This window comes from Cimex lectularius, unplaced genomic scaffold, assembly GCF_000648675.2.
Source record: "Cimex lectularius strain Harlan isolate CLEC.00 unplaced genomic scaffold, Clec_2.1 scaffold57, whole genome shotgun sequence".
NCBI lineage: Eukaryota > Metazoa > Arthropoda > Insecta > Hemiptera > Cimicidae > Cimex > Cimex lectularius.
This window is the reverse complement of record NW_019392642.1, coordinates 366,976-393,217: the sequence shown is the minus strand read 5'-3', so window position 1 is coordinate 393,217 and position 26,242 is coordinate 366,976. Positions and strand designations below refer to the sequence as shown.

General features: G+C 32.3%; 3 protein-coding genes across 4 annotated transcripts; 2 read left to right on the top strand and 1 right to left on the bottom strand.

Annotated features, from left to right (window-relative positions):
- Positions 1–603: 603 nt before the first annotated feature.
- On the bottom strand, positions 604–4,316 carry LOC106661961 (nuclear receptor-binding factor 2-like). The gene is made up of 4 exons (XM_014385743.2): positions 4,087–4,316; positions 3,828–4,012; positions 1,786–1,911; positions 604–1,727 (listed from the first exon to the last, which is right to left on the bottom strand). The coding sequence occupies exons 1-4, from the start codon at positions 4,111–4,113 to the stop codon at positions 1,418–1,420; spliced, it is 648 nt and encodes a 215-aa protein (XP_014241229.1). The 5' UTR covers positions 4,114–4,316; the 3' UTR covers positions 604–1,417.
- Positions 4,317–4,333: 17 nt separating this feature from the next.
- Positions 4,334–8,206, top strand: LOC106661962. Of its 2 annotated transcripts, none has more exons than XM_014385744.1 (4): positions 4,334–4,460; positions 7,211–7,292; positions 7,354–7,537; positions 7,998–8,206. In XM_014385744.1, exons 1-4 carry the CDS (start codon positions 4,440–4,442, stop codon positions 8,191–8,193), a joined length of 483 nt encoding a protein of 160 aa, XP_014241230.1. In that variant the 5' UTR covers positions 4,334–4,439; the 3' UTR covers positions 8,194–8,206. The 2 variants fall into 2 exon arrangements, with proteins under 2 accessions (XP_014241230.1, XP_014241231.1); XM_014385745.2 differs by having other exon boundaries at positions 4,345–4,460; positions 7,988–8,112.
- Positions 8,207–8,496: 290 nt separating this feature from the next.
- LOC106661782 (probable phosphorylase b kinase regulatory subunit alpha) lies at positions 8,497–21,948 on the top strand. Its single transcript, XM_014385409.2, has 26 exons — positions 8,497–8,686; positions 10,904–11,062; positions 11,117–11,333; positions 11,391–11,473; positions 12,838–12,907; positions 12,963–13,084; positions 13,194–13,382; positions 13,444–13,596; positions 13,662–13,835; positions 13,913–14,126; positions 15,562–15,671; positions 15,844–15,988; positions 16,277–16,349; positions 16,414–16,505; positions 17,598–17,768; positions 17,827–17,968; positions 18,723–18,859; positions 18,913–19,085; positions 19,146–19,268; positions 19,695–19,784; positions 19,848–19,986; positions 20,062–20,114; positions 20,184–20,336; positions 20,393–20,446; positions 21,414–21,617; positions 21,680–21,948. The coding sequence occupies exons 1-26, from the start codon at positions 8,609–8,611 to the stop codon at positions 21,893–21,895; spliced, it is 3,534 nt and encodes a 1,177-aa protein (XP_014240895.1). The 5' UTR covers positions 8,497–8,608; the 3' UTR covers positions 21,896–21,948.
- The last annotated feature ends 4,294 nt before the right edge of the window (positions 21,949–26,242 follow it).

The following is a 26,242-nucleotide window of genomic DNA, read 5'->3' as shown; positions in this document are numbered from 1 at the left end:
CTTTGAACACTTTCTGGGGGTGCTTTCTAGAACTCAGGGTATACTAATGTTCTTTGACAGGCATTACTTTACTCATATTTTATTAATTTGGTGTCGAGAGTAATGATAGAATAAGACTTATGTGTTTATGGATGTAGTCCAAATATTGGTTATTTCTATGTAAAGAGTGATTCTTACTGAAGGAAAATTATATGTACCATATATATTATGTAGAGGAAGCCAGTTATGCCTTGAAAGTATAAAAACTAGCATGTGTTCTTTTCATTCATCAAAAACCCAAACATTCTGAAATTATACTAATAATTTTAAATATGCTTGCTTTGTATATGTGGAGAGATTTACCATTCAGAACTTAACATAAAAAAAATATTACAAAATTAAACAAAAATTTAAAATTATTTATTCCAAATGTACAAGATAAACAATGTTTGCACTCATTCACAATAAACAATTACAAAAATATGAAAAACCATAATATGGCAGATATGATATTGTTTGTCAACAAAATCAAAAGTGGTGTACTTTTTGATTGAAATTGTTGTATTACATAATCAAGCCACTTAGATATTGGTCACTTAAATATTAGGTAAACTTTCAATACAAATGGAAATATACAGTTTTTCCAGTGTAAAACGTCTAAGACAATTAATTAAATCACAAGGTTGTATTAATGGCCACATTAATAAACCACGGTCATTTGTGTCTACTCACATATTTTATTTTAAATGAAAATATACTTTACTCTGTCAACTAACTCTGCATAAAATAGAGTTTTCAAAAAAGAAGGAGAACTTACAAAATATATAATTCTCACTTTATTTTCCAGTTATTTTTCTCAGTTAACAAAAAATTTATAAGTACTGCTTTTTCAAATCCTTACAAATTAAACTGACTCCCTTTTCTATTAAGAATGAACAATGGGAAATCAATAAAAAGCTTTACAAATTTTATCATAACTTTAAACACAAGAAAAGTAGATACTATCAAACTACAATCAATAATACAAATATTCTAAGCTTGTATATCAATTGATAAAAATAAAACATTAGTATCAAGAGTGCACATTTCAAAATATGCTCATTTAGGAAAAAATCTTATAAATTAAAATAGCTATATTTTAATAGCTCTACATTATATTCAAAATGCCAAATAAAGATGTCTTCTTACCATTAAGCATATTGGAATACTTATATATATATAAGTTCAAAAAGTTTTCAAAAAGACCTAACGACTATAAAATAAAAAGAAGGATTAAAAACGCTAGCAACATATCTATTTTAAGAAAAAGACAATCATCAATTTTTCGAAAAACCTGCAGTAATTATAAATTGTGCTATTCTAAGATTCCACCTGCATTTTTGAAAATGTTAAAATGCAAAAAAGGTAGGGGAATTTTTACATTATCACAGCATCTGTTCTACAAAGTGGAATAGTCGAAATGAGGCATTTCGAGGGGGGCAAGGTCTGGTATTGCTTCTGTTTCATACAGTTTCAGCCTAGTCTTGAGACTCTCAACTTCACGACGGCTGGCATCGAGCTGGCTAATGAGATCATTGATAAGCAAACGAAGTTGGGCATTGACGGTCTTGAGCTCCTCCATCACCATCTTTTCATCCTTGGGGTGTTTCATGAAGCTTGTTGACGATTCTTGAACTTTGTCTTCGCCATCATCGCTATCTGCCTTTGGGCGGAGCATCCCTAAAAGCGAGTCCGCTTCTTCAATCGTTCTGAAATTTAATTGATACTTGTCAATCTAGAATTCCCTTTTAACATCGGGGTACTCACTTTAAGATCGCCATCTGCAATTCCTGGTCTTTCTGCTCGATTACTGACAAACTGCGTTTCTCCATCCTTTTACGTTTTTTTAATTCTAAAAGCTCTCGCTGAATTTCTTGCCTGAGTTTTTTTGCACTGAAATAATCGTATCTAGTTTTTATTTTTGTACTTTTACAATAAACCACTATGTATTTACATACATTAATAAAAAATGAGTGCAAAAGTACACTCAATGCCATAAAATGTAATTGGTGATGATTATATTATTATATTATACTGATTTCTATCAAGAAATGGGTTTTGGCACAGCAGGCAAATTTGTGTTATTTACAACATTTATTTATGTGGGAAACGACCGACTGGTTAAAACATTTCAATAAAAATGTGAATAGGTGACTGAGTTTTAAGAAATAATTCTAAACATGCCAATATCCATGATCTATGTTTCAACGTAAATTATTATTTGTGCTAGTTTTATTCCATCCAAACAATTAAAAACCTATGGGTAAACAAACTAAAACAAACATGTCCCTGATTTAAAAAGAAATTTCCTCAAGGTTGTGGGGTGATTTACCTGTACCTTGGCCATTTCCAATTATTTCGGTCTGTCAGATTAAGCATTTCACCATACTAATTGTTATATTTATCTTACTACCTGATGGAACACACTAAATTATACATTTAATTCTTTGGTAGTTTGGTCATTTCTGATCATGACGTCGAGTTGATTTGCCAGACACGTTTCAGCTATTTGCCGTCTTCAGTATTTGCCATCTTCAGTGTGTCTGAAGATGGCAAAGAAATGTTTAAATTCATCTAACATTTCAAACTGGCAAAGATGAGCAGATCAATTTAGCATATCTATGTTTTGAAGTTTTGTCAAATAACATGAACTACAAACAAAAATAAAACAACTTCATACAAAAACAAAAATGTCTATTAAAAAAATCTATTCATAGCTCTGGAACTATTCATTTTTTGAGGGGAAAAATTGAAAAGACCGTTAAATTTCCTTTAAGAAGACCTTTCTATAACTTTCAATTTAATTTTTAATTTTAAAGAAAAATTCAATGTAAAAATCAAACAAAATACATAAAAAAGAGACAATAAACTTAGTGTGAACAACCAAATTACATTGAATTTTTCTTATTTTGTGTTTTTTCATTAGGTTAAAGTTGGGATTTAGATCTGTACTGTTGTTCTTTTGTTTTCTTTGACTCTGTTTAGTACAGATATTTTGTCTAAAATTGATTGTTTGCTATGCCTATTGTCATTTGTCTTGTTTAATTTTTCTTTCCCTTTGAGCCTTTTTCTTGAGTTAAAATTGGGAAATAAATTTTGTCCAGGACAAAAATTTTAATTACTACATAAATCCCCCTTTTTCACTGTCACAACTTTTTTTCATTTAGCGTAAAATTTCAGTGTTTTGGTTTGTTGTAATTTTTTTTTTAAACCAAAAATTAAATTTAAGTTCTACAATAAGGGGTGCCTTCTTGAAAGAAAGTTAACGTTCTTTTCATTTCTTTTTAATTTTTATTTTTTTATTTCCCGAAAAATGAATAATTCAAGAAATCATAGTTGAAAAAAAAGGAAAAAAGTTGAATATCATCGAAAGGGTTGAGGAATCGACCACAGTTCATACAAACTTTTCTGTTGCATTTGAGGCATAGAAGCACCTGATGAACTTTGTTGCAAGAGTTGTTTGTTGTTTGTTGCAAGGCGAATCACCCTGTATAATTGTTCATTTAAATATCATATAGACAAATCATGATTGTTTGTACAAGCTGATACATACGTTTAAAAGTAAATAATTTTAATTGAATTGTCCGTAATCTAAAGTTCCCGAGTAAGGTTTATCAATGAGCAGCGCTCATCAACAAACTATATTAAAAGTCAGTGTCTCTTTGTAACTTTAATACATCACATTAAAATTGAAAAATAAATATTATTGAAAAAAAAATAGATATTTTAAAAATGAATTTGTACGCATTTAATGCGGTTCAGTCGTATCGGATGCTTTCAAAAAGTGCTTCAGCGACAGAAAAAATTACTTGATCAAATCAGTTTGCTTGAGGTGGTACTGGTATTGAAGCTGCAAAGATTCCAGGGCCTTAGAGTACTTGGTGAGGTTCATCGCCTGAGAGAGCCATTCGGACGCTTTGACGTGACAAGCGACTGCCGCGTCGTACTGTCTCAACTTCATGTGATTGTCTGCATTTCTTCCGTTTTGGTGTGCCTTAAAAGAGTCAAGTGTCAACTGGCCGCAATAAAGGGAACACAAAGGGGCAATGACAAAAACCAAGAACTCACCAGGTACAGTGGGGAGTTATTATCCATAACATTCTAAAGCATGAAATAATTGTCAACATTTATCGTGGACAAATGTGGAGCAAATGCACGCTCGGTTTCCAGTCCTTTCGTGTTGAAGTGAGCAGACGTCGAATATCGAAGGAATTGCGGACTAAAGGCAAAAAATGCCCGTTTTGACGTTTAGGAGATAATTTGTAGATATCCCAAGGTTATGGGCACTGGAAGGTTACTTATGTTTACAGTGTATATGTAAAGCCGAGGCGGCAACACAACTCCACCCTGTATAACGGCCTCGACATAAAACAAGAAAAAATATATTTTATTTCTCATTTATTAAATAAAAAATAAATAAAATGTCTTTGGCCCACCCAATCGTGAGTACCCTTTAACTTTTAATTGGACAAGTTTTTAAACAAATTCACTATTTAAATCACTTCTGCTGTTTGCATTTAACTATGCTTTTCAACATTTCTTCCCAAAGTTTGTTTTTTCTTTTTCCCCCCACTGGTTTCTATCCTGGAATTTTGGTTTGGAGAAGTGATACCCGGATTAGTCAATTGGATGTTTTATCTTTTCAACGAGACAATTTCCAGTCGTATGCTTTTCCATGTACAAACCAAAAACCTGGCCTTGCTTCTTCAGACTACCACCTCTTTTGAACCACCAAATCCTGAATGGAAAACAGATGAAGATGTATCGGGTTGTCCGGAAAATAATGAGGGTTTCTGTGTTTTCTTTCAACTACCCCTCTGTACAATAAAATGTTTTATGTTTGATGGATTATTCTGTTGTACGAATGTCAGCACTTTTTGATTCTCTCCAAACAAAAATGTTTGTTGACCCAAAGCATTTCGTTACTTGGGAATAATTCAGCCTACATTAAGATAGGACTATTTAGACTATTTTATCTCAACCAAGACCTTACATAAAAAGAATAATTAATTGAAAGAAGAAACTTGGTCAGTTGACCACTAAAACGTAAATGAATGAATATTTAATAAGTAAAAGAAGTTTCACTTCATAAACAGCTCCCCTTGGCCACTTCATAACTCGCTGAGAATCCAATCCTGATTACACGACATTTGAAAATGGCAAAAAAAGGGAAAATTCGAACGGTTGTAGGTTGAGATGGACAGTTGGTGTCCGAGATGATCAAAGTCATGATAGTTCAAGTGGTAGAGCAGCAGCGTATTTAGCCGAAGGTCGTGGGTTTGAATCCCGCTCATGACACTGACTTTTTTATCTCAACCAAGACCTTACATAAAAAGAATAATTAATTGAAAGAAGTAACTTGGTCAATGGACCACTAAAACGTAAATGAATCTATACTAAGATGTTTAAACAAATGGAAAAAACATTAATGAAGTCTGGGGCGATAGCAGTATATGTGAGAGTATGGTGCAGAAATGGTTTAAGAAATTTTGAGAAGAGCCTAAGAGCCTTGAAGACAAAAAATGTCGCAGAAGGATTCCTTCCCTAGATGATGATGTTCTGCGAGCTTTGATCAAGGAAAATCCTAGAACAACTGTTCGAGAATTAGCAGAGAATCTTTCAATTAGCAAATTGACCATCGCTGACCACTTTAAGGCCTTTTGGTTAAAAAGCTCAAAAATTGTGTCTTGCATTCAACAACCGCCAAAAAAATCATCACTATGAAGTTTGGCAACTTCTTTGCCAAAATAGAAACGAATGTTTTCTGATAGAATTATTATTTGTGATGAAAAGTGGATTATCTTCGATAACATCAGACGTTCCGGACAGTTGCTCGACAAGGAGAAGCAGCACCAAATCTTACAAAGCCCTCGACTCATTAAAAAGGTGATGGTGACGCTTTGGTGGGCTTTATTTGGACTGATTTACTACACCTTGAATCCTGACAAAAAGATCAATGTCGAAATGTATTGTTCTCAAATTAAAGCAATGCAAAATAAATTGACATTACTGAAGCCATCTTTGATAAGTCAGAAAAGGCCGATTCTGTTACACGACAAAGCACTGCCACATGAGGTTCTGCCTCATCCTTCCTATTCTCCTGACCTCTCGCCTACTGACTACCATTTTTTCAAACATCTGGACAACATTTTACAACATGAAATACTTTATAGGTCAAAAGTCGTTAGAAAACGCATTTACAGAGTTGTTAATAAAAAAGACTCAAATTTTTATTAAGAGAGTGTAGAGACGTTACCACACACACATTGGGAAAAATGTATTGAGAGTGATGGAGGGTATTTTAATTAATAAAAAAATGTTTAAAATCATTTATTTAATTGTTTTTATTTTATAACCATAAACTTATTGTTTTCCGGACAACCACATAAAAGCTTTATTTTACTATCTCTAGGGATTGAGCTAATAGCCTTGAGTTGGAAATTCACAATGGGATATACACTGAAAAAAAAGTATTTATTTGTTTAATTTAATTAATAAGGTATAAAGATTAATAGTTGACTTAAAACACAAGATTAATAACTTGTTTATATTGTAATTTAAGCTAAAGAAATGTCAAATCTCATTTTATGTAAACAAATTATTTCAGTTTTTATACTCTTGTGTATTTCAACTTTATTTTGAACATATTTGTATTTTGTATAACATGCTTTTATTTAATAGAAATATATTGTACTGCATTTATGCTCTTCATACCATTTTACATGTTTACATGTTTGTGATTTTGGAAGTTTGTGGGAAAAAAAGGATAGAATATAACATATTAAAGCTCAAGGAATATATTTACTAATCTTTTTTAAGCAGGTCGGTCTCATCAAAAAATTGATTGGCTTTTTTAACATGGTAATTTAATTATATTTCTGAATTGAAATATGGTTTTATTGTTTTTGGGCACTAGTTTATACCTTAATAAGAATCACATATGAATAAAAACCTTATGAAACTTGCGTTTTTCCCTTACTTAGCCCACAATTAAATTAAGGGACAGCTTGTCTGAAAGTTAAAGTTACTCACTGTATATGAAAAGAACATTACTTAATTTTAACTTAACTCTTGTTCTGAAAAGAAGAAAAGTTTTCATACATTTTTAAGTTATTTTTGCACTGTTCACAGTTGAATTTAGAATTGAATTGTACAATTTAGTTCACATACATTTTTTTATTGTGTTTTATAGCTTAAGGAAATGCTGAACTCTGGTTGTTCGGACCATACAAACATCCTCATAGCATTCCAAACTTATATGGAGTTGTGCGAAGGTCAGTTATTTTTCGTTTTTAACATAAAAGTAAATTAATAAAACAAATGAAAATATTTCAGTACACAATTTTGAAACAGTAGAACACTGTTTTTCCATGGACATGAACATGATATATTTAAAAGCTGTGGAGGACAAGGAAGAAGAGATTTTTCTTCCTATTTCTATTAAGGAAAATATAACACCATCTTGGATTGAAAAAGTTAGACAAGCCATCTGCCAAAACGAAAATGGAGAAGTACAAAAGCAAGTTTTTAAAATTCTGTTATTGCTTTGCGCATGTTAAACATTTTTTGGTGTCCTAAATGCTTCATGTGTCATTGAAAGTTATAGAAAGAAAAATGCTTAGATACTCTTTAGAAAAATAGTTCTAATAAAAAATTCTACAGATTAAATAAGAAATGATGTATAATAATTAGCTACAAAAGATAAATAATTGTATAGTTAGTTTGAAAAGATCAGATGTGAGGGCTCTAGGAAGAAAACTCAATTCTTCGTCAAGCTTTTGGCTATAATTAAAGCATTCTTCAGGATTTTGAATTAACACTTAACAATTTAAGATTTTAATATTTAAACTGTGGCTTCATATGAACTCAGAATTTGAATGAATAGGAATATAATAAATATACTACTTTTTTTCCGTTTATTTCATGCATGCTTCTCCCAATTTTTTAAATATTTTATAAAACTTTTTAGAAATTTTTAGGTTCAATATTGTGATACGAGATTGTGACACAACATGTGCAATATACAAGATGACTAGTGGACTCAAACCACCCCTATCACCAGAATCTTCGAGAAAAAAGAAAATAGAGGGCGAGAAAAATCAACTTGTACATACCGAAATAAATAAAGTTTTACCTGAACTGTATCAAACAGCTTTGAAACAATTAAATAAATAAGTATACAAATGTATCTGTTTTTTCTTCTTTCTTTTGTTTTACACCTAAGCCATAAATCAACTGTCAAGTTTTGTTCATTGTTTTTCGAAATAGGATTTCATGGGTCTAATTAAGTTCAAAGTTAAATGTGCCTTGGTTAAATAATTTTTTTCTTCAAAACTTTCATTTGAAATTCATAGGTTCAGTTCTTCTAATATAGAATATAGTGGGAAAGAAAAGTAATAGGATTGCACTAACAAATAAAGCAAGTGGGGTGGAGTGCTGTTTCTGACACTTGTTGGCTCACTTACATAACTGGCGTGTAACAAAGCATTAAAATTACCTCCTTGTCACAGGAAATGCAGTATGCACACAAGAAATCCGAAGTCTTAAAATAATTAATGATATTAAACATAAGGTTTTGAAATAAATTATAATGAGGGGCAGAACGAATTCGGGAGTTAGGCTTGATTATTATCATAGGATAGTTCACAAAGTCATCATGCATCATCAGGTAAACAATGTTTTTATTTTATTTTTATAAATATAATGACAGAATGAAAGAAAAAAAGTACGAAATTTGATCAATGCAAAGTGATATTTGTCATAAAAAGATTAATTTTAAAAATAATAGATAGCTGATTGTCAGTGACAACTTCATACAATAATTATATTACAAAATAATAGATGATTGTCAGTGACTTCATACAATTATATTACATATATTATGTATTACATACATTACAGTTTCATTATTTTTTAAAATAATAGGCAAATAAAGAATATGGTCATTTACCAAATTTATTTGATTTTTTGAGACTGGAGACTGTAATACAAATTCTAAGCATATAATACGTAAACTGTTGGAACAGTAATTTTTCCTTAATCAGAGCGTGCAATAACAATTCCAAATAGACTAATAACAATAAAAAAATACTAAAATCATCGTCATTATCAGAAAAGTTGCTCGATGTGTCCCACCTAATTGAAGGGTGCCTTGGCTCTATAAAGAAAGCGCGCAGGAATGCCACCGATTTAAGAATTGTGCTTGAGCATGGCAACGAGAATTTGGGTCCCCTGTCCAGTTTTAGGAGGAAAAAGGGTTTTTATTGCATAAATATGTATTTTATTAGCGTGAATGGGTATTGTGAGAGGACTGGTGGTGGAATATTAAGTACCCCACTGACTTCATGTAGATTAGTATTTAATGAGTAATTAATATGAATGTGCTATAGAATGTAGATGGTCGAAACTCTAAAAACTAAACTGGGCAAAAAAAAAAAAGATTATTTAATTGTAGCTTATGACCAGTTTGGGGTAGTGTTAAAGGAAAATAAAAGAAACATACAGAGAAAAAAAATAATAAAACAAAATTATTCTATCTTCTCTAATGTCAAGCAGGCAGCTCAGAAACAATGAAAGCTAAATGGCAAAGTAATATAATGTTAGTAATATTAAAAATAATAACAAAAGTAATAAAGTAATAAAACTTGTGGTGTAAGATGAACTGGTGAAGGCTGTGGTCTCTCGGCTGGAGAAGTCCAGGGCTCCAGGCAGGACGCCTGGGTTGAAACAACCAAGGCGATGCTCAACTTGCAAGTGGTAAAGGTCCACTGGTTGTTTTGTAGACACTGCTACATGATGATGCAAAGATGCTTTTCTAGCCAAGGCTCAACTCGGAGTGTGTTCTTTTTATCGATGTTGTTGCCGGTGCCTCTCCAGTCCCCATAGGAGTAATCCCCTCAAAGAGTATTACATTGTTTCATAATCCTTGAAGATTTCATAAGAAAAACGATCTCCAAACCCAGCAGGTGTGCTCTCAAACTGAAAATGAAAATATTAAAAACCTCATGACCAACGCCCGTGTAGGTGTTCAGCTTTCAGAGAAAGGTTGTTCGATGTGTGCCACCAAAATGAATGTTGCAATTCCTTGGCTTTATGTAAAGAGTGTGTAGGAATGCCATCCGACATGAGAATTGTGCTTGAGCAGCGAGATCTGGGTCGTCTGTTCTGCCTTTTAGAGGAAACAGGGTTGTTTTATCATATATAGCACCAGTATTTTTATGCCTTCTAGTGTGTAGAGAGTGAATGTATTTATTAGCATGAATGAGAAGTGATAGGTCGAAGGCGGATATTGTTAACCCATTTAGGTTAGTTATATAATAGGTGTAACGGGTGGTGAAGGAATATTGAGTACTCCACAGACCAAACAGAGTCGATGGTATGTAAAATAAGAAGAAAGTATTTCAGAATGGGTGAGAGAGTGAATGGGTTTGGTTTTAAGAACTGATTGCGTAGGGGGCTGAAATGACCTCCATGGAAAAGTAATTTTTTGCTTGGGTGGCTGGACAGATCTGACCCCTAACTGCCAACACCTGTGGTGGGTGATTCTTAAGGACTGCCATATTGTAAATTACAAAAGCTGGAATTGCCAGTGGACTGCAAGAAATGATAGGCTCAATTATGTACACATATATGCAGATATATATCACTAATCAGAAATGGCTACCTTTTGACTGAATTAAATGTTATTACAATTCCAATCATCCTGATCCCCCGATGTTCCTATTCTCACAGGTTTTGTTGAACGATTCTGTGCTAATATTTTGCCATATTCAAAAGTAAGTCTATACAAAAAAAAACAGTGAAAACAGACCAGGGTCACGGGGGAAATTAACTCATAGACGTCATCACAATTTTCAAAATTATTATTTTTATTTTCAATTTATAGAATCCAGTTACAGGCTTGTTCCCCGCAAGCCCTGATAACAATCATGCCTGGGTGAGAGACAATGTATACACGATCCTTGCTGTATGGGGTCTGTCAATGGCATACAAAAAGATGGCCGATATGGATGAGGATCGGGCAAAGACATACGAGCTCGAACAGGTAAGTTTGAAACAATCGGTTAATAATTATCATTCTTTCTTCTTAATGTTGTAGAGTTGTGTGAAACTCATGAGGGGCCTACTGATGGCGATGATGCAGCAGAAAGCAAAAGTGGAGAAATTCAAACTATCCCAGAACCCTATTGATGCGTTACATGCCAAATATAGCTCCTCAACAGGCCAGACAGTAATCGGTGATACGGAATGGGGCCACCTTCAAATTGATGCAATTTCTTTATACCTACTGATACTTTCACAAATGACAGCCGCTGGTATTAAAACAATTGTATGTCACATGGAAATATATTAATTTTGTTTTTATGCTTTAGGGTTGCAAATTGTGTTTACTTTGGATGAAGTTGCTTTTATTCAAAATTTAGTTTTTTATATTGAATCTGCTTATTGCATCCCTGTGAGTACAATACTTTTATTTATAGAAATGATGAATGGTGGAGAGAGTGCGGTGTAATAGTTAAATAGTTCCTACTCACAGTACGTTTTAAATTTGAATTGAAATTATATTTTGTTTCTTTTAGATGGTCCTTAAGTTCCGAAAATTTGTTCGATTTAGGCAAGTGTTCCTTTACTCTTGTTTTTATTTCTCTACCGCTTTGTCCTATATATTTAATATCACAACCATTACTGTTATGTTGTAAGTTGGTAAACCCCGCTTTTTGACAAGTTGTCAACCTTGTCTTTATGTTTTGAGAGGATTTTTTTAAAGTGAACCTGTACTTCTAAAAGCTATTCTAAAACCTTGTTTAAAAATTTTACTAACTTTTTCTGATAATTCACCAATGTATGGCAAACAACGGAAACATAATGATTCATTTATGATGGGGTAACTGAGTCCTATTGTCGATTCTTTTAAAATTAATTTTTTTATTCTTTTAACTAGCAACCTATCAATAAATATTTCTAGATACCCGCTGCTTTTTTTTTTGCTAAGGTTTTAATAGTTTCTAATGCTTTTTTATAGTTAGCAGGTGATAATGGAAGTTTTAACATACAGACTATGAGCCAAATAAAACCAAAATAAAATTTTGGGACCATGGGTGGAAAGAATCCGCTGGAATCATAGTGACTGTAGTTGTGGGTTTTCTATATATATCTATTTCTATTAGGTTGTTTATTATGGACAATTTTAGGTATAAAAAGTTCAAACTACCATCTTTGTTAATTTCCAATGTAAAATTTATATTACGGTGTAGAGAATTAATTAGTTGGAGGAATTCTTTGAGATTCTTTGATGCTCTAATTTTCCTGACCGTATGCATAAAATATCATAACGTTTCCAAAAATGAACAGATTTAATTAATTTGTTGTTTGATTTGAAAAACTTAACTGCACACTTACTGTGAGTAGGAACTATCTTTTTAAAAAGGATACTTTTATTTTGTACACTATTATAAATAAAAGGATTTAAAAAAAAAAAGAAAAGAAAAATAAATAATTTAATAATTTGTATTTAGTGTGTTTATCTGTGGGGAAACAACTGATGAAAATGCAATTTTTTTGCGTATGTTCACTGTGAATAATGACTTAATTCTTACCAGTATTATCTATATGATTAACAATAATATATTGTTTGCCTTTGGAAATATCCATGTAGTAATTTAAATAATATATTGTGAAGGCTTTCTTGTTAACCAGCGTTAACCATTTGTTTGCGGTTTGATATGAAGGTTGAACTATGGTTAAAAGCGTCATAAGAATTATCTTTTAATGGAATATTATGTTTTTATTAAGCTTATAATTTTTATTAAAATTCTTCAGGATTATGGAATATGGGAAAGGGGTGATAAGACCAATCATGGTTTGCCCGAGCTAAACGCTAGTTCTATAGGTAATAGGATGAAACATTAGTTTAACTGATTGTAAATTAACTTTCTTTTCTGCAGGAATGGCAAAAGCAGCCCTTGAGGCCATGAACGAACTTGATCTCTTTGGGGCCAGGGGTGGTCCATCATCAGTAATTCATGTGTTGACCGATGAAGCTCAAAAATGCCAAACTGTACTGCAGGTAATTATCAAACGATTTTTCTTTACTGCATTATTTCTTTTTTTACTTTATTATAATTGCACTTTATAAAGTAATAATACTCTACTTTTTATAATCAATTGATTGCTAGTCGATGCTGCCGAGAGAATCAAATTCTAAAGAATTGGACAGTGGATTGCTTTCTGTAATTAGCTTCCCTGCTTTTGCTGTTGACGATCCACAACTTATAAATGCGACCAGGGACGCTATTACAACCAAACTGATGGGGAAATACGGCTGCAAAAGATTTCTCAGAGATGGATATAAAACACCAAAAGAGGCAAATACAAGTTTGTGGGTTTGTGCTTTGACTAATTGTAGTTTTTTATTGTATTTTTAAGGATCCAAATCGGCTATATTATGAACCATCTGAACTCCAAATATTTGAGAATATTGAGTGTGAATGGCCATTATTTTTCTGTTACCTGCTCATTGATAGCATTTTTCGAAAAGATGCTAATGCAATTTTAGAATACTCGGAAGTTTTAGAAACAGTATGCTATTATTTTTGTACTTTTGTGCTGTCTTTGTATTCTGATATATTTTCATTTTTTGTAAGTTAGTAGTAAAAGGATCAGATGGGATAAAGCTTGTACCTGAAATGTATGCTGTAACAGCAGAAAATGCTGATGCTGAATTTCTTGAGCCAAATTCGCAATCAAGAGTACCTGTTGGACGGTGTCCATTCCTGTGGGCACAATCACTCTACATTCTTGGAAAATTACTACAAGATGTAATCCTCTATTTGTTCTATTGTCTTTTAATCAGTGAAAAAAAAAGCGGGACAAAATCATTGTGTGAATTGATTAGGGTTTTATAGCCGCAGCCGAACTGGATCCTCTGAACAGGAGGCTTTGCTCAGAAAAAAAGCCAGACGTTGTCGTTCAAGTTGTTATACTCGCCGAAGACGATGAAATCAGGGACAAGCTGAAACATCATGACATTCATGTGCAGACTGTAGATGAGGTTGCTCCAATTGAAGTACAACCTGCCAAAGTGTTGAGTCATTTATACGCTTTCTTAGGTATGTTTTATTCTTAAAAAAAAAAAAAAAAATTAAAAAAAAATTTAAAAAAAAAATATTAAAAAAAATAAATAAAAACTTTTAGTCCATTTATATGAGACTCGATTATAGGCTGGTGCAAATGATTAAATTCAGATTTTTTCAATTAATTAATTATTCTTTTTATCTAAGGTCTTGAATTAGATGAAAAAGTTTGCGTCATATGTGGGATCGAACCCACGGCACCGCTTGAGCTATCGTGACTTCATTTTTTTAAAAATGAACTGTGCATATTAGCTAAGGTACATGATTGATCATATGCGATGCGTATTTTTTTTTAGAGGGAAGGATTGCGCGAAAAAAGGGTATGGCGTGAGAGTGGGAATTGAACTCACGACTGTGGGTTCTATAAGCTGAGAGTTTCATGCTGACCACTCAGCTACTGCAGTCCTCTTAATTCAAGAATTAGATTTTCATTTACTAAATTCACTATTTTTTGTGGTCCGCTTGACCAATTAATATCAATCAATTAATTAAGGTTTTTAGTTGAGATGAAAAAAGTTAATGGCACGAGCGGGATTCAAACCCACGACCTTCGGCTTGATACGCCGCTACTCTACCACTTGAGCTATCGTGACTCCGATCCCCTCGGGCACTAACTTCCCATCTCAACCACATCAGAGCTCACGACACGATAGCTCAAGTGGTAGAGTAGCGGCATATCAAGCTGAAGGTCATGGGTTCGAATCCCACTCGTGACACTGACTTTTTATCTCAACTTAAAACCTTAATTAATTTTCATTTACATTGGGTTGTCAAAATTTATGTTATTTTTATAAGTAAAATACAATGATTTTTTTGTGACAATAATTTAATTATACATCATACAATATATAATTATTTTCAAATTTAATAATATTTTAATATTAAATTTTTTACAAAAACGTATACACACATAACACACATACACACTATATTTATATGTGAGGAAACCCTCCTGTTTCTCTTAAGAAACGGAACAGGGAATCTAATATTAAATACTCGCCCGCCCGAATACTATCTTTATGTCAGGGCTCATGCTTACTCGTGCCCTGCAAGACACCAAGGCATGGCACTTTTCGATCACATGTGGCACAATGAGCAACTTTTCTTAACAAACGGGACATCTGTGTGGGTTTTGTGACACCCAAAAGCAGGTGTCTGTGTTTTTTCTTATTAGTGTTGTTAATAAAAGTGATTTTTTTATGTTCCAAAGTTTTTTTATATTTCTTTTCCTCTTTAAATTTTTGATTTGTGGGCATACTTGAAGCACAAGTCATTTTAGAACTTTCAATTTCCATTTATAGTGTTCACCTGTGTGATATTGTTATGGCTTCAATAATGATATAACTTGTATATTTCTTTTTCAAAATGTAACAATTCAAGGTTAAGTAATTAGTTTAATATTTACCATTAGGAAGGAATGAAAATCTGGGTTTATCAGGAAGAATCTGCAGAGATGTTGGAATGTTAAGCACTAGTAAACTTTACTCCCTTCAAGACAGAATCTTTGCTTTCACACCACAGGTAATTTTTAGGAGTAGAAGCCGTTCTTAATTATTTTATAATGACAAAATAATTTCCTCACTAACCATTAAAATAAATATTTTAAATGCCTATATGAATGGATGATTAATATTTCTATCCTGCATTTAAAAAAATTGATGGCTTTGCTTTGTTAATTACTATTGTATTTTAGCTGACAGACCAGAGACACAATTATATTGCCTCAGACGAAGATGCGATGATTGACATTGTCAAATCTGAAATCAACTTCTTAAAATCAACTTGGAATAGCCATGGTCGGCCGATAATGATAATCACTTTACGACACATATACTTAGGTATGAAAATATTAAAAAACATGCTTACTAATACACTCTCTACTAACTTATCATGTGTATCTTTAATGCCACTAAAACACAAATGACTTATAAGTATTGACTGGGACGAATACTGCACGACAGATGTTGCTCTATTAGTAAGTGATATCATATAAACATTAACTTCTTAGCCTGAACTGATCAATGCTTGCCGGCCCATACCTTGTCCTTTTGAAAGCTTTCAAAGGGTAGTCTGTTGTTGGTGCCAGATTTCTTTTCAAAGTACACATTTTAATTTTTTTTTTTCAGATCACGGAAAGATTCCACAACCAATGATTACAACAATGAAAAAACTAAAAAGTGGCTACATTAATGCTACAAGGTAATTATTTCCTTTTTAAATTTTTCTCGTCCGATTTTTATAAATTTTTTTACGAATATTATAGAGTTATACTTGGACATTTGAACGACTTCCTGACGACATCATGCATCACAAATTTGAGCTTCTTAGGCTGTCAAGAGCTCGGACGTCCTGATTGTAATTGTGTTTATCATCCTAAAATATCAAATTGTCAAAGTTATTAAAACTGTTACAGGATTTACATAAAAATGATATTTGTCCATGATCTTAAATTTATTTTCATAATTTATCATTAAGAAGTGATTCAGTTCTAGGTTTTTAAAGTATAGTGGAAACCCGTTTATCCGGACCCCGATTATCCGGACCTGTTTGTTAAAATATTTTTTATAAATTATTTGGAGATTGTGAGATGCGGTCTGGTATATTAGTGCATTAGTGGTATAGTCCCAGATCTCTCCAGATAATCATTAATTAACGGTCACTAAACACCACACATTTTTTATAAATTGTTCATAATTTTCAATGTATGTATATCAATTGTTTAAAAATCATAATTCCACTATGGAACCTTTAATTCGTCGTTAGAAATTCATAGAGGCCACCAAATTGTCCCACCACTAGTCACACGATCGAAGAGGCTGGAGAAGTCGACAGTCATGTTTTTGTTAAAAAAAAAAGAAAAAAGTTATATACTATTTTAAAAGACTAGAAATTGTTGTGTCGTGTTGTTCGTATTGGCTTCCATTGAAAAGGTGTTTTTATTACATATATTTTTATTAGGCATATTTTACGTATAAATTTTTTGAGAAATGCGTGTCTGGACTTAAACAAAAATAAAACTAATAAAGACTGTCTATTACTTTAATTTAACCTGATATATAAATAAAAGCGTTCACTTTCATATGTGTTTTTTATGACACGACACTAATAAAATCACAAATTTTCAGATTATCTGGACTTTCAATCACCTGGGCAAGTCTTGGTCCCTTCAAGTCTGGATAAACGGATTTCTACTTTAAAAAAATAAAAAAAATAAAAATAAATAAAAATGGTTTTTAACAATTTTTTTTTACAAAAAAATGGTTTTTAACAATTTTTTTTACAAAAAAATGGTTTTTAACTTTTTTTTTTTTTACAAAAAAAGGGTTTTTAACAATTTTTTTACAATGGGCCAATAAGGCATTTTATAATCTTCTCAACCAATAACTGTTTTCTTAACAAGTTTTATGCAAATAAAAACAAGTTTTTATTATTTTATTATAAATATAGATCTTAAACCAGAGATAGAACGATACCTCGAACTGAGTCTGAACAAGAGCTTAAATCCAAAGATTAACTTGCTCAACAAGTCGCCATTACCTGCAAACAAATCTTCTTTGCGTAGAAAGATGTCCGTGAAGGGGGCGATCAAGAAGACACGTGCTATCATCAGCCCTGAAAGTAAGAAACATGCTGTTTTAGTCTTGTGTAAGATTTAGTTTGTCATTTTTTTCAATAGCTGAAGGAGGTGGTTACATGTTGGACGAACAGAAACACTTAGAACAAAGCCTCCTGCAAATTGAACAGGCTAGCGACATACAAGCAGAAAGTGATAAATCAGATGAGGTTCAAATCACACTTAGAAAAGAACAAAAATCTAGGTATATTGAAATTATTAAATATTTTATATTGTATATTCTACAATATGTTTTTATAATTTATTCTTCATTTCAAATTATATCATGTCAATTAATTAAGGCTTTTAGTTGAGATGAAAAAAAGTTAATGGCACGAGCGGGATTCGAACCATGATCTTCGGCTAGATACGCCGCTGCTCTCCCACTTGAGCTATCATGACCTCGATCCACTCGGACATCAACTTCCTATCTCAACCCCACCTTATGAGTTTTCCCTCCTTTTTGCCATTTTTCAAATGTCGTATAATCGGATTGGATTCGAATGAAATGGCCACGGAGAGCTTTAGTGAAGTGTACTTAATTTTAATCATTAAATTCACTAATTTCATGGTCTATGGTCGTCTATTCATGAAAAATGGCAAAAAGGAGGGAAAACTCATAAGGTGGGGTTGAGATAGGAAGTTGATGTCCGAGTGGATTGAGGTCACGAAAGCTCAAGTGGTAGAGCAGCGGCGTATCTAGCTGAAGATCGTGGGTTCGAATCCCGCTCATGCCATTAACTTTTTTTCATCTCAATTAAAAACCTTAATTAATTGTAATGTATTAATTGGTCTAGCGGACCACGAAATTAGTGAATTATATCATGTATAGATCATTTAATTGACTTATATTTTTTATGCTTTTAGTTACCATTTAGAAATAATTTTTATTGAACATAGCTTATAAACCTATGTTTTAAACATAAATGTCGTACCATTTACATAGTACTTTCTCATAGGTATGCCCATAATGTACCATATGCTGCTACAGAAATTGAAGAGCTTTTAGCTCTTTTCCACAACTCCGAGCAGCTTGAAGAGCAAGGTGACATCTTACAGCACTTGATAGGCACTCAGGGGTTAGACTTCAAAACAGGTAAGCCTTTTAAGTTGATACTGCTTTCAGAGTATGATTGTTGAACCTTACAGGCTGGACGGAAGGTGGGGAACCCGTGACATTGAGAGATATTTTAAAAGTGTTCTACGAAAAGACGTGCCAGCAAAAGCGCTGGGGTCTTGTAAGACACACTGCAGGAAAACTTGGGAAAAGGGTTGAAGACCTGGCCAAGGCAGTTACCACTCTGTTAGTACACCAAAAACAGGTATGATAACATTGCTTTTTTTTATATTTTAAATAATGAATTTTTGTATGTTTAATATAGGTCACTGTAGGAATTCCACCAATAAATGAACACACAATTACAGCCCCATTGCCTGAGAATGAGCTGAAGCAACTAATACATCAAGCATATGGTGATGATGAGAGCACTGCTATGCTAAGCCAGGTTATATATTTATTTATTATTATATATTATTATTATATATATATATTTGCAATTGAGTGGTTAGCATGATAGACTCTCAGCCAGGAGACCCCATGGGTGTGGGTACGATTCCCACCGTCACCTCTAGCATTTTCTTGTTTTTTCACGCAACACTTCTTCCCCCACAAAAAAAGAAAAAAAAACATATCTATATCATCATGTTCCTTGGCTAATACGAACATTTCATAAGGCCATTAAAAAAATATATGTATTTTAAACATTTATATATTCAAGATTCCATACAAAATAATTCAACAATTTAATATTATGGACATGTTGATACATATGACAATGTTTGTTTTGCTTGATATCAATTTTTGTGTAGAAAATGTATATGTAGCACCAGTAAAAATCAATATTGAAATTTATAGAAAATTAAATTTTCAGGAAATTTTAGTCTATTTAGCTATGTTCATACGCACGGAACCACAGCTGTTCAAGGAAATGCTAAGGCTCAGAATAGGGCTGATAATTCAGGTAAGACATTTGAAAAGCTAATTTTCTTTTTCATTATTGCAAAGATGCTTTTTTTTTTTGTAGGTTATGGCCATTGAGCTATCGAGGGCTTTAAAGTGTTCAGGGCAGGATGCTTCCGAACATTTGTTGAATCTTTCACCATTTGAAATGAAAAATCTCTTGTATCATATAATGAGTGGAAAAGAATTTACTGTGCAAAATGGTAGATTAAATTTTTATATGTTTTGTTTAGCCTTCTTTTATATTGTGTATACATTGTTTTTCTTTTTTTTGAAAGTTGAATGTGGAAATATTTTAATTCAAAGAACTAAATCTATGAAGGTTAATAAGGTTAGTTTTTAAAAATATTTGCATTATTAGAAAGTTCTTTTCTTAATATTTCTGTTTAAAAAATGTTAGAAATCACAGGTTGGAACAGCTTTATCAAATGATACATGTATCATAGAAGAAGGGGATAGACAAGGACAGTGGTTGAGGAGACGCCGTTTAGATGGAGCGTTAAATCGAGTACCCCGAGATTTATATTCCCGAGTCTGGGGTGTTTTAGAAAAAGTATTACCTACAGATTATTATGTAATGATAAAACATTAAACAACATACAATTTCAGTGTGAAGGTCTTGCTATCGAGGGGAAACTACTTCATACAAACTTAACCAAAGAGGTAATGTCTACATGGCTGGTCATGACACTATCAAATTTTATTATTAATATTCATAGTTGAGTCCACGAAGAGATAGAATATTAAGGTAGAAAGAACCCAGGCGTTCTGTGATAGTTTAATTTATTTAGAGATAGACGTTCAGGCTACAAAGCCCATCTTCAGCCATTCCTGCCTGAATTGTTCATCTCTAAATAAATTAAATAACCATGGAATACCTGGTTTCTTTCTACTTTAAGATTGTTCTTATTGTAAAAATCAATTACATGAATATGAATGTTTACAATTGTTTCAGTAGTGTGAAGAGTTTGATTTCTTTTATTTCCTCAATGGAACAATTAACAATTTTTTAAAAAAATTTAAATTATTGATTTAGTATAATCACACTATTAGTGCAGAGTTTTTCTGTTCCATTTTTACAATTATTTTATTTTCTTTCATTGTTATAAAAAACAAAAACTTTGTAATTACCCTGGGTGGGTCCATATTCACTGAAATTCTAACACGAGCTCGTATAGTGATGAGTCATCGTACCAACACTCATAAGTTGTAACTCATCATGGTCACTGACACCCCACTAAAAAATAATTCCTTAAATATTAAATAAATATTTAAAATATTAAAATTACTCGCCAAATTATATTGTGTGGGTTGAAGAACTGGTAATTTAGTTGTTATAGATCATTTTGATGGCCTATCCAGACCAGTCAAGATCCTTGAAGACCAAAATGACTGGAAATGACCAAATTACAGTTAACAAAATAGTCAAAATAATATTGTAATTTGGTTATTACTAATTTGGTCTTTACCAATTAATGGCCAAACCCAGACAACAGAAGGCAAAATTCCAAAAATTGTCACACCAAAATGTTTGCTAAAGGCCAAAATTCACACCCTGCAGACCACACGGAGAAATCTCACTAAAATAATATTGACGAACTTTTAAGATATCGTTGTTATGACATTGTAGATGACATCTGGAGAGTTAAAATTTGCTTTGGCAGTTGAATCAGTTCTCAACACTATACTTCAGCCTGAGTTCAGACAGCTTGTGGTTGAAGCACTGATCGTACTTACACTTACCACAGAGCACAATGTTGTAAAGTCTCTTGGTGGGATAATAGCAGTTGAAAAGCTTGTTCATAAAGCAAACCAAATATTCCTCGAAGACCAGGTACTAAATTATGTCTCTCTAAGAATACTTATAAACTTTTTTTGTAACTTTTTGGTAAGCAGATTCGCGTAGGAGGAGATGCAGTAATGTGCTGTGCTAAAGACGAATCGCTACCTTGCAGTGGGTCGACATGCGGTGGTGCTGCATATATATGCCAGCACTTTTATGACAGTGCACCCAGTGGAAGTTACGGCACAATGACTTATATTATGAGGGCGGTGCTCTCTCTACTGGACTGTTTCTCGAGTGACGGTGAAATTAAATGTAATCAAATGTAATAGTACATTTTTTAAAATTTTTTACCTGCAATTTTATTTGTTATTTTGAACATTTAAACAGCAATATAATTTTTAAATAGTACTTTTCTTGTTTTTTTTACATACACTTTAGGCAGTTTACTCCCTAATTTCAAAAAAAAATTATTACCATTTTTCATTTTTGATCCTTTACAAAGTATTTTTCTAACAATAATAAACATAACTTATTGAAATAAGAAATTTGGGTCACAGGCAGTACTTGAACTCATGATCTCCAGAGAAATACTCCTGATGCACCACCACTATGACTGTCATTTCCTCTGGCATAAATTTGTCATTTCAATTCCTCTTTTATTTATTTTTCTAATGCACGAATGCCTACAAGGTGACAAGGGAGGTAATTGTGGGTCGAGTATGGCCTATCCTAAACCTTATTGGAATAATTCTTTCTCTTTTTTTTTTTTTCTTCAGAGGCCACGGTTTGACCTCTCCTCTCTCATTATCCTGTATATGTAAACACTGGCATCATAGATGTAAATTTTTAATTAACGATCTGCAAACTACTAGAAAATAAGTCTAATAACAATGTTTAGTAAATTTTTTATGTCTGAATGCACGAGGTATTTTGATAAATTGATCTGAAAAGAATTAAAATAGCGCAGTTAATTAGAAAGTGCACATTGTATTCAAATTGAAATAAAATTTCTGTCTGTTACAATGAATACAGCAAATTTTTTGTTAGCTAAGTGAAGTTGTGCAGTTAGCCTTAATTTGTTATTTTGAATTATTGAGGTGACTCAAAAAACAATGAGAGATTATACTGACAGACTTTATATCTAGACTGATTAGATTATTTTTCAAGGAAGCAACCATATTTTCATTATTTTCTTCAACTAATTATCAACTCTTGAGCCAGAAATATTTGCCCATGTCCAATAAGAAAGAGATAATTTCTGAGTTCTCTCACCTAGTTGAAAGAGATTGTATTATTAACATTTAACTACAGTTAGTCGTAAAATTGTTGATTGAAAACTTTGTAATCTTGAATAATGGAATATTGGAATATTTGGCCAAATACACCCCGTATTTTTGATCGTCGGGTCAGTAGGTAGTAAAGCATTTTAAATTATTTGTTGTCTTTTTTATTTTATTATTATTTTTTTTTAAATTAAATTAATTTTTTAAAATCATGTGTGTGGATTATAAGTTAGCCTTCTGTCAAATGGAAGTCCCAAATTGGTAACTTTGTTAGATTGAAGATCAGGGGTATAAAGGCAATTTGTTGTGACTTTGAAGGCTTTTATTTTCTAAAGAATGCTCCATTTTTCAATTGTTGACATGTGGTTTTGTAACTTAAGGTAAGCTTGTAAAAAGTGAATTTTTTAAAAATTAAAGGTTATTTAAAGATCATGAGATGCGGTCTGGTGTGATGTAGAAAAACATTTTCTATTTTCAACATTAATTTCTATTTTCGATCTTTATTGAGATCAGCTTCTGACTGGCATAAACATTGTTTAAGTTATACAATTACATATAATATATTAATATGAATTTATACAATGTTGTACACAATATAGAACTTTTAGGTTAAATCAAAGTATTTGTGTTCACACAAAGCGTGTATTTTCTGTTTAGTAGTATCTTTTTAATTAAAGGGAATTTTATTGATTTGAAAGGAAAATTTTATTGGATTCAGGAAATGGAAATTTCATTTTGGGGGCAATATCTAATTGACAAAAACAATTTGTAATATGTATGTATATATGTACACAATAATTTACAATTGGTAAAACTTTACACACAATTAAATTTAATTACAATAAAACAAAGCAGAAAAAAAATTCTACAAACACAATTGCTTAAACAATGATAATAGGATTTAGCCAGAATAAATTAATTTGAAATAATAATTGAAAATTCAATATTGAAATGTGCACTCTAACTTTCTAAGAATCTTTGATGCTCATTACTTGAATTTCAAATTACATCTTTGAACAGCATTTGCTGATAAATACTGACCTGCTATTTTTCCACAACTTCATAAATCCTTCTGGATTTTTGAGGAACATTCCCTTCAGACTAGGCCACTTCGAGCTTTTTTTGAAGCCTGTTGTTCCCCAACTTTCAGAATACTTCCCCAATATTCTTTTTAATCATTTGTAACGATTTATTATTATTACAAGCTTGAGTTGAAGAGGGGGTGACTTATTAATATGGTGGTGTCATCTGGTATATGACAGTAAGTTGTTAGTCTTTTCAATGAACCTGTCGGTCTTCGACTGAAAAATTTTGAGATTTTCCAAAAGGAAACAAGAACCGGGAAAAGAAATATATTAAATAACACACATAGAGTAAAAAATATAATGTGGCCTTATGAAATCAGATAAAAAACTATATTTACAATAAATGCGTGAGAAGCAAACTAAAAAAAATGTCTTTGCTAACAAAAAATAAAAAATTCCTCTTTACGGAAAAACAACACAATTTCAACTTTAGATCAATTCAATACAAATAGTATTTACAAATGCACTTAATTAAATGAGGAGCGGGCACACTCCCAAAAGGAACAAGGATCCAGGAATTATAAATAAAGGAATAGGCTCACCGATGTTGACTCCAGTGTCTCCAGCCACACAATGCCCTCTCTCCACGCTTTTCTTACCACTCTTTGGGGAAGAAGGTCCCCACCAGGGTTGTTTCTATATCAAACAAGCAAAATTTATGCAATAATTAATTTTGCAACCTTACAAAGTGCATTCTGTTACGATTTGTTAATATTAATTAAGAATTTTAAGTTGGCTCTGGACATTAAGATGGCTTTGCACCAGCTGGGCATTTGGCAAATTTTCTCAGTGTTAGTCGGTGGTCCATAGAGTAAGGATGGTGAAAGTTATTGCTTTATAAATGTTGTATTTTTTGGTGCATCAAAATTTTGCCAATATGTTTGTGGGGTTGTTTTCAGTAAATATACTAGTTTGTGTTTTTATTTATTTTATTGTGGATATAGTTCAATACGTCACAATCTTATTTACATTAAGACTAAATCTATCCTTAAAAATTATCATATGTGGGCGTAACAAAAATAAAAATTATGTAGCGAGTATTGACCCCTGTGGCACACCTGTAAGCACTTCTTTCAGCAGTCTTTAATCCCTGCAAAAACTGCGGAAAATCTCTCCTTAAGGTATGATTGTATAATCAGATAATGGACCTGGGGTAAAAATAGTTTTAATTTGTGTATAGTCCCCATACTTTGTTGCGATAAGTTGGCACTTTTTCGATTAGACTAAACCAGCGTAAAAGATGAGTAGTGCAGGTTTAGTATATCTAAAGATGGTTGTGATAATCTACGTTAGGTTGGCTAGTATAGAAAGCTCGTTGAAATCGAAAAGTATTAAAAATCGTGTTTACATCAAAAGCAAGTCGATCGGAGGGGTCGGGAAATTGCACAACTCTGTCGAACCGAAAAGACCGGACGAGAAGGATAAGTTGATTTACTCGCGATTGTACGAAACGTTCGATTTGCCGAATCGGGAAGAGGTTTGTACAGTCTACAAAGTGTTAGCAAATATCGGTTTATTTTGATTTGAACTGTAGTAAGAGCGAGAGTGCTAAAACAGACAAAATACATAGAGATGGGTCGCCAAAGAACCTAACTGAACTAATGTCACAATTCGTTTTATTGGAAAATCGCTTATTTAATTCGAATCGAACAGAATTCAAGATCCTTAGAAATATTTTCATCAAATCACCTCTTTGGAAAAATAAAGCGAAATATCAAAGTTGTAACTTTTATTTGAATTTTAGTATTGACCTGATAGGAACTGGAAAAAATGGTGTTACGAGGTGTGTAGACGTGGAGACTTCGAAATTATGATTGTATAGATGTTCGTAAAATTAAGAAAACGTGTCATTTTTTTCCACAGGAAGATTTTTGTGATTAAAAGTGTATTTTTAAGGGCAGCCTGTTTTGTTGTTTTGTAGCTGCCTTCTGTTAGATTAAGATTAATTTTTTTTCGTTTGATCTTAATTCCGTATAGCATAAGTAGTAATTAGCAATGTGCAAATACTGGTTAAATAATGGTTTAGGACGGCCGTTTAGCTCTGTCCAGGCGGAGGATGAGAGATCCATTTCCAACCCACACAAAAATCAATCCATCCCCTTGTTTATAAACGCGATGATTCCAATTAGATTTTACTATTCCGCCTACGAGCTATTTTTCAACAAAAAAGTTGATTAAAAGAATGTTTTGTGGCGAACGAAACTCAAATAAAATCTCGATAAATATTGAAATTGGAATAAAGCTTCCAGTCCAGACAATTTAAATCCAGTGATATTGAAAAAAAAGAAAAAATGAAAGAAGAATC

Bases quoted from the DNA above. Each gene is read 5' to 3' on its own strand.
- LOC106661961 (XM_014385743.2), bottom strand. From the start codon at position 4,113: ATGGATAATAACTCCCCACTGTACCTG. The intron at 1,912-3,827 runs GTAATTTTTTCT...CGATTATTTCAG, and splicing joins AAGCAAACTGATTTGATCAA to TGCAAAAAAACTCAGGCAAG. The intron at 1,728-1,785 runs GTGAGTACCCCG...ATTAAATTTCAG, and splicing joins TTGCAGATGGCGATCTTAAA to AACGATTGAAGAAGCGGACT.
- LOC106661962 (XM_014385744.1), top strand. From the start codon at position 4,440: ATGTCTTTGGCCCACCCAATC. The intron at 7,293-7,353 runs GTCAGTTATTTT...AAAATATTTCAG, and splicing joins TTATATGGAGTTGTGCGAAG to TACACAATTTTGAAACAGTA. The intron at 7,538-7,997 runs GCAAGTTTTTAA...AGAAATTTTTAG, and splicing joins GAAAATGGAGAAGTACAAAA to GTTCAATATTGTGATACGAG.
- LOC106661782 (XM_014385409.2), top strand. From the start codon at position 8,609: ATGAGGGGCAGAACGAATTCGGGAGTTAGGCTTGATTATTATCATAGG. The intron at 13,085-13,193 runs GTAATTATCAAA...ATTGATTGCTAG, and splicing joins AATGCCAAACTGTACTGCAG to TCGATGCTGCCGAGAGAATC. The intron at 13,383-13,443 runs GCAAATACAAGT...TGTATTTTTAAG, and splicing joins GATATAAAACACCAAAAGAG to GATCCAAATCGGCTATATTA.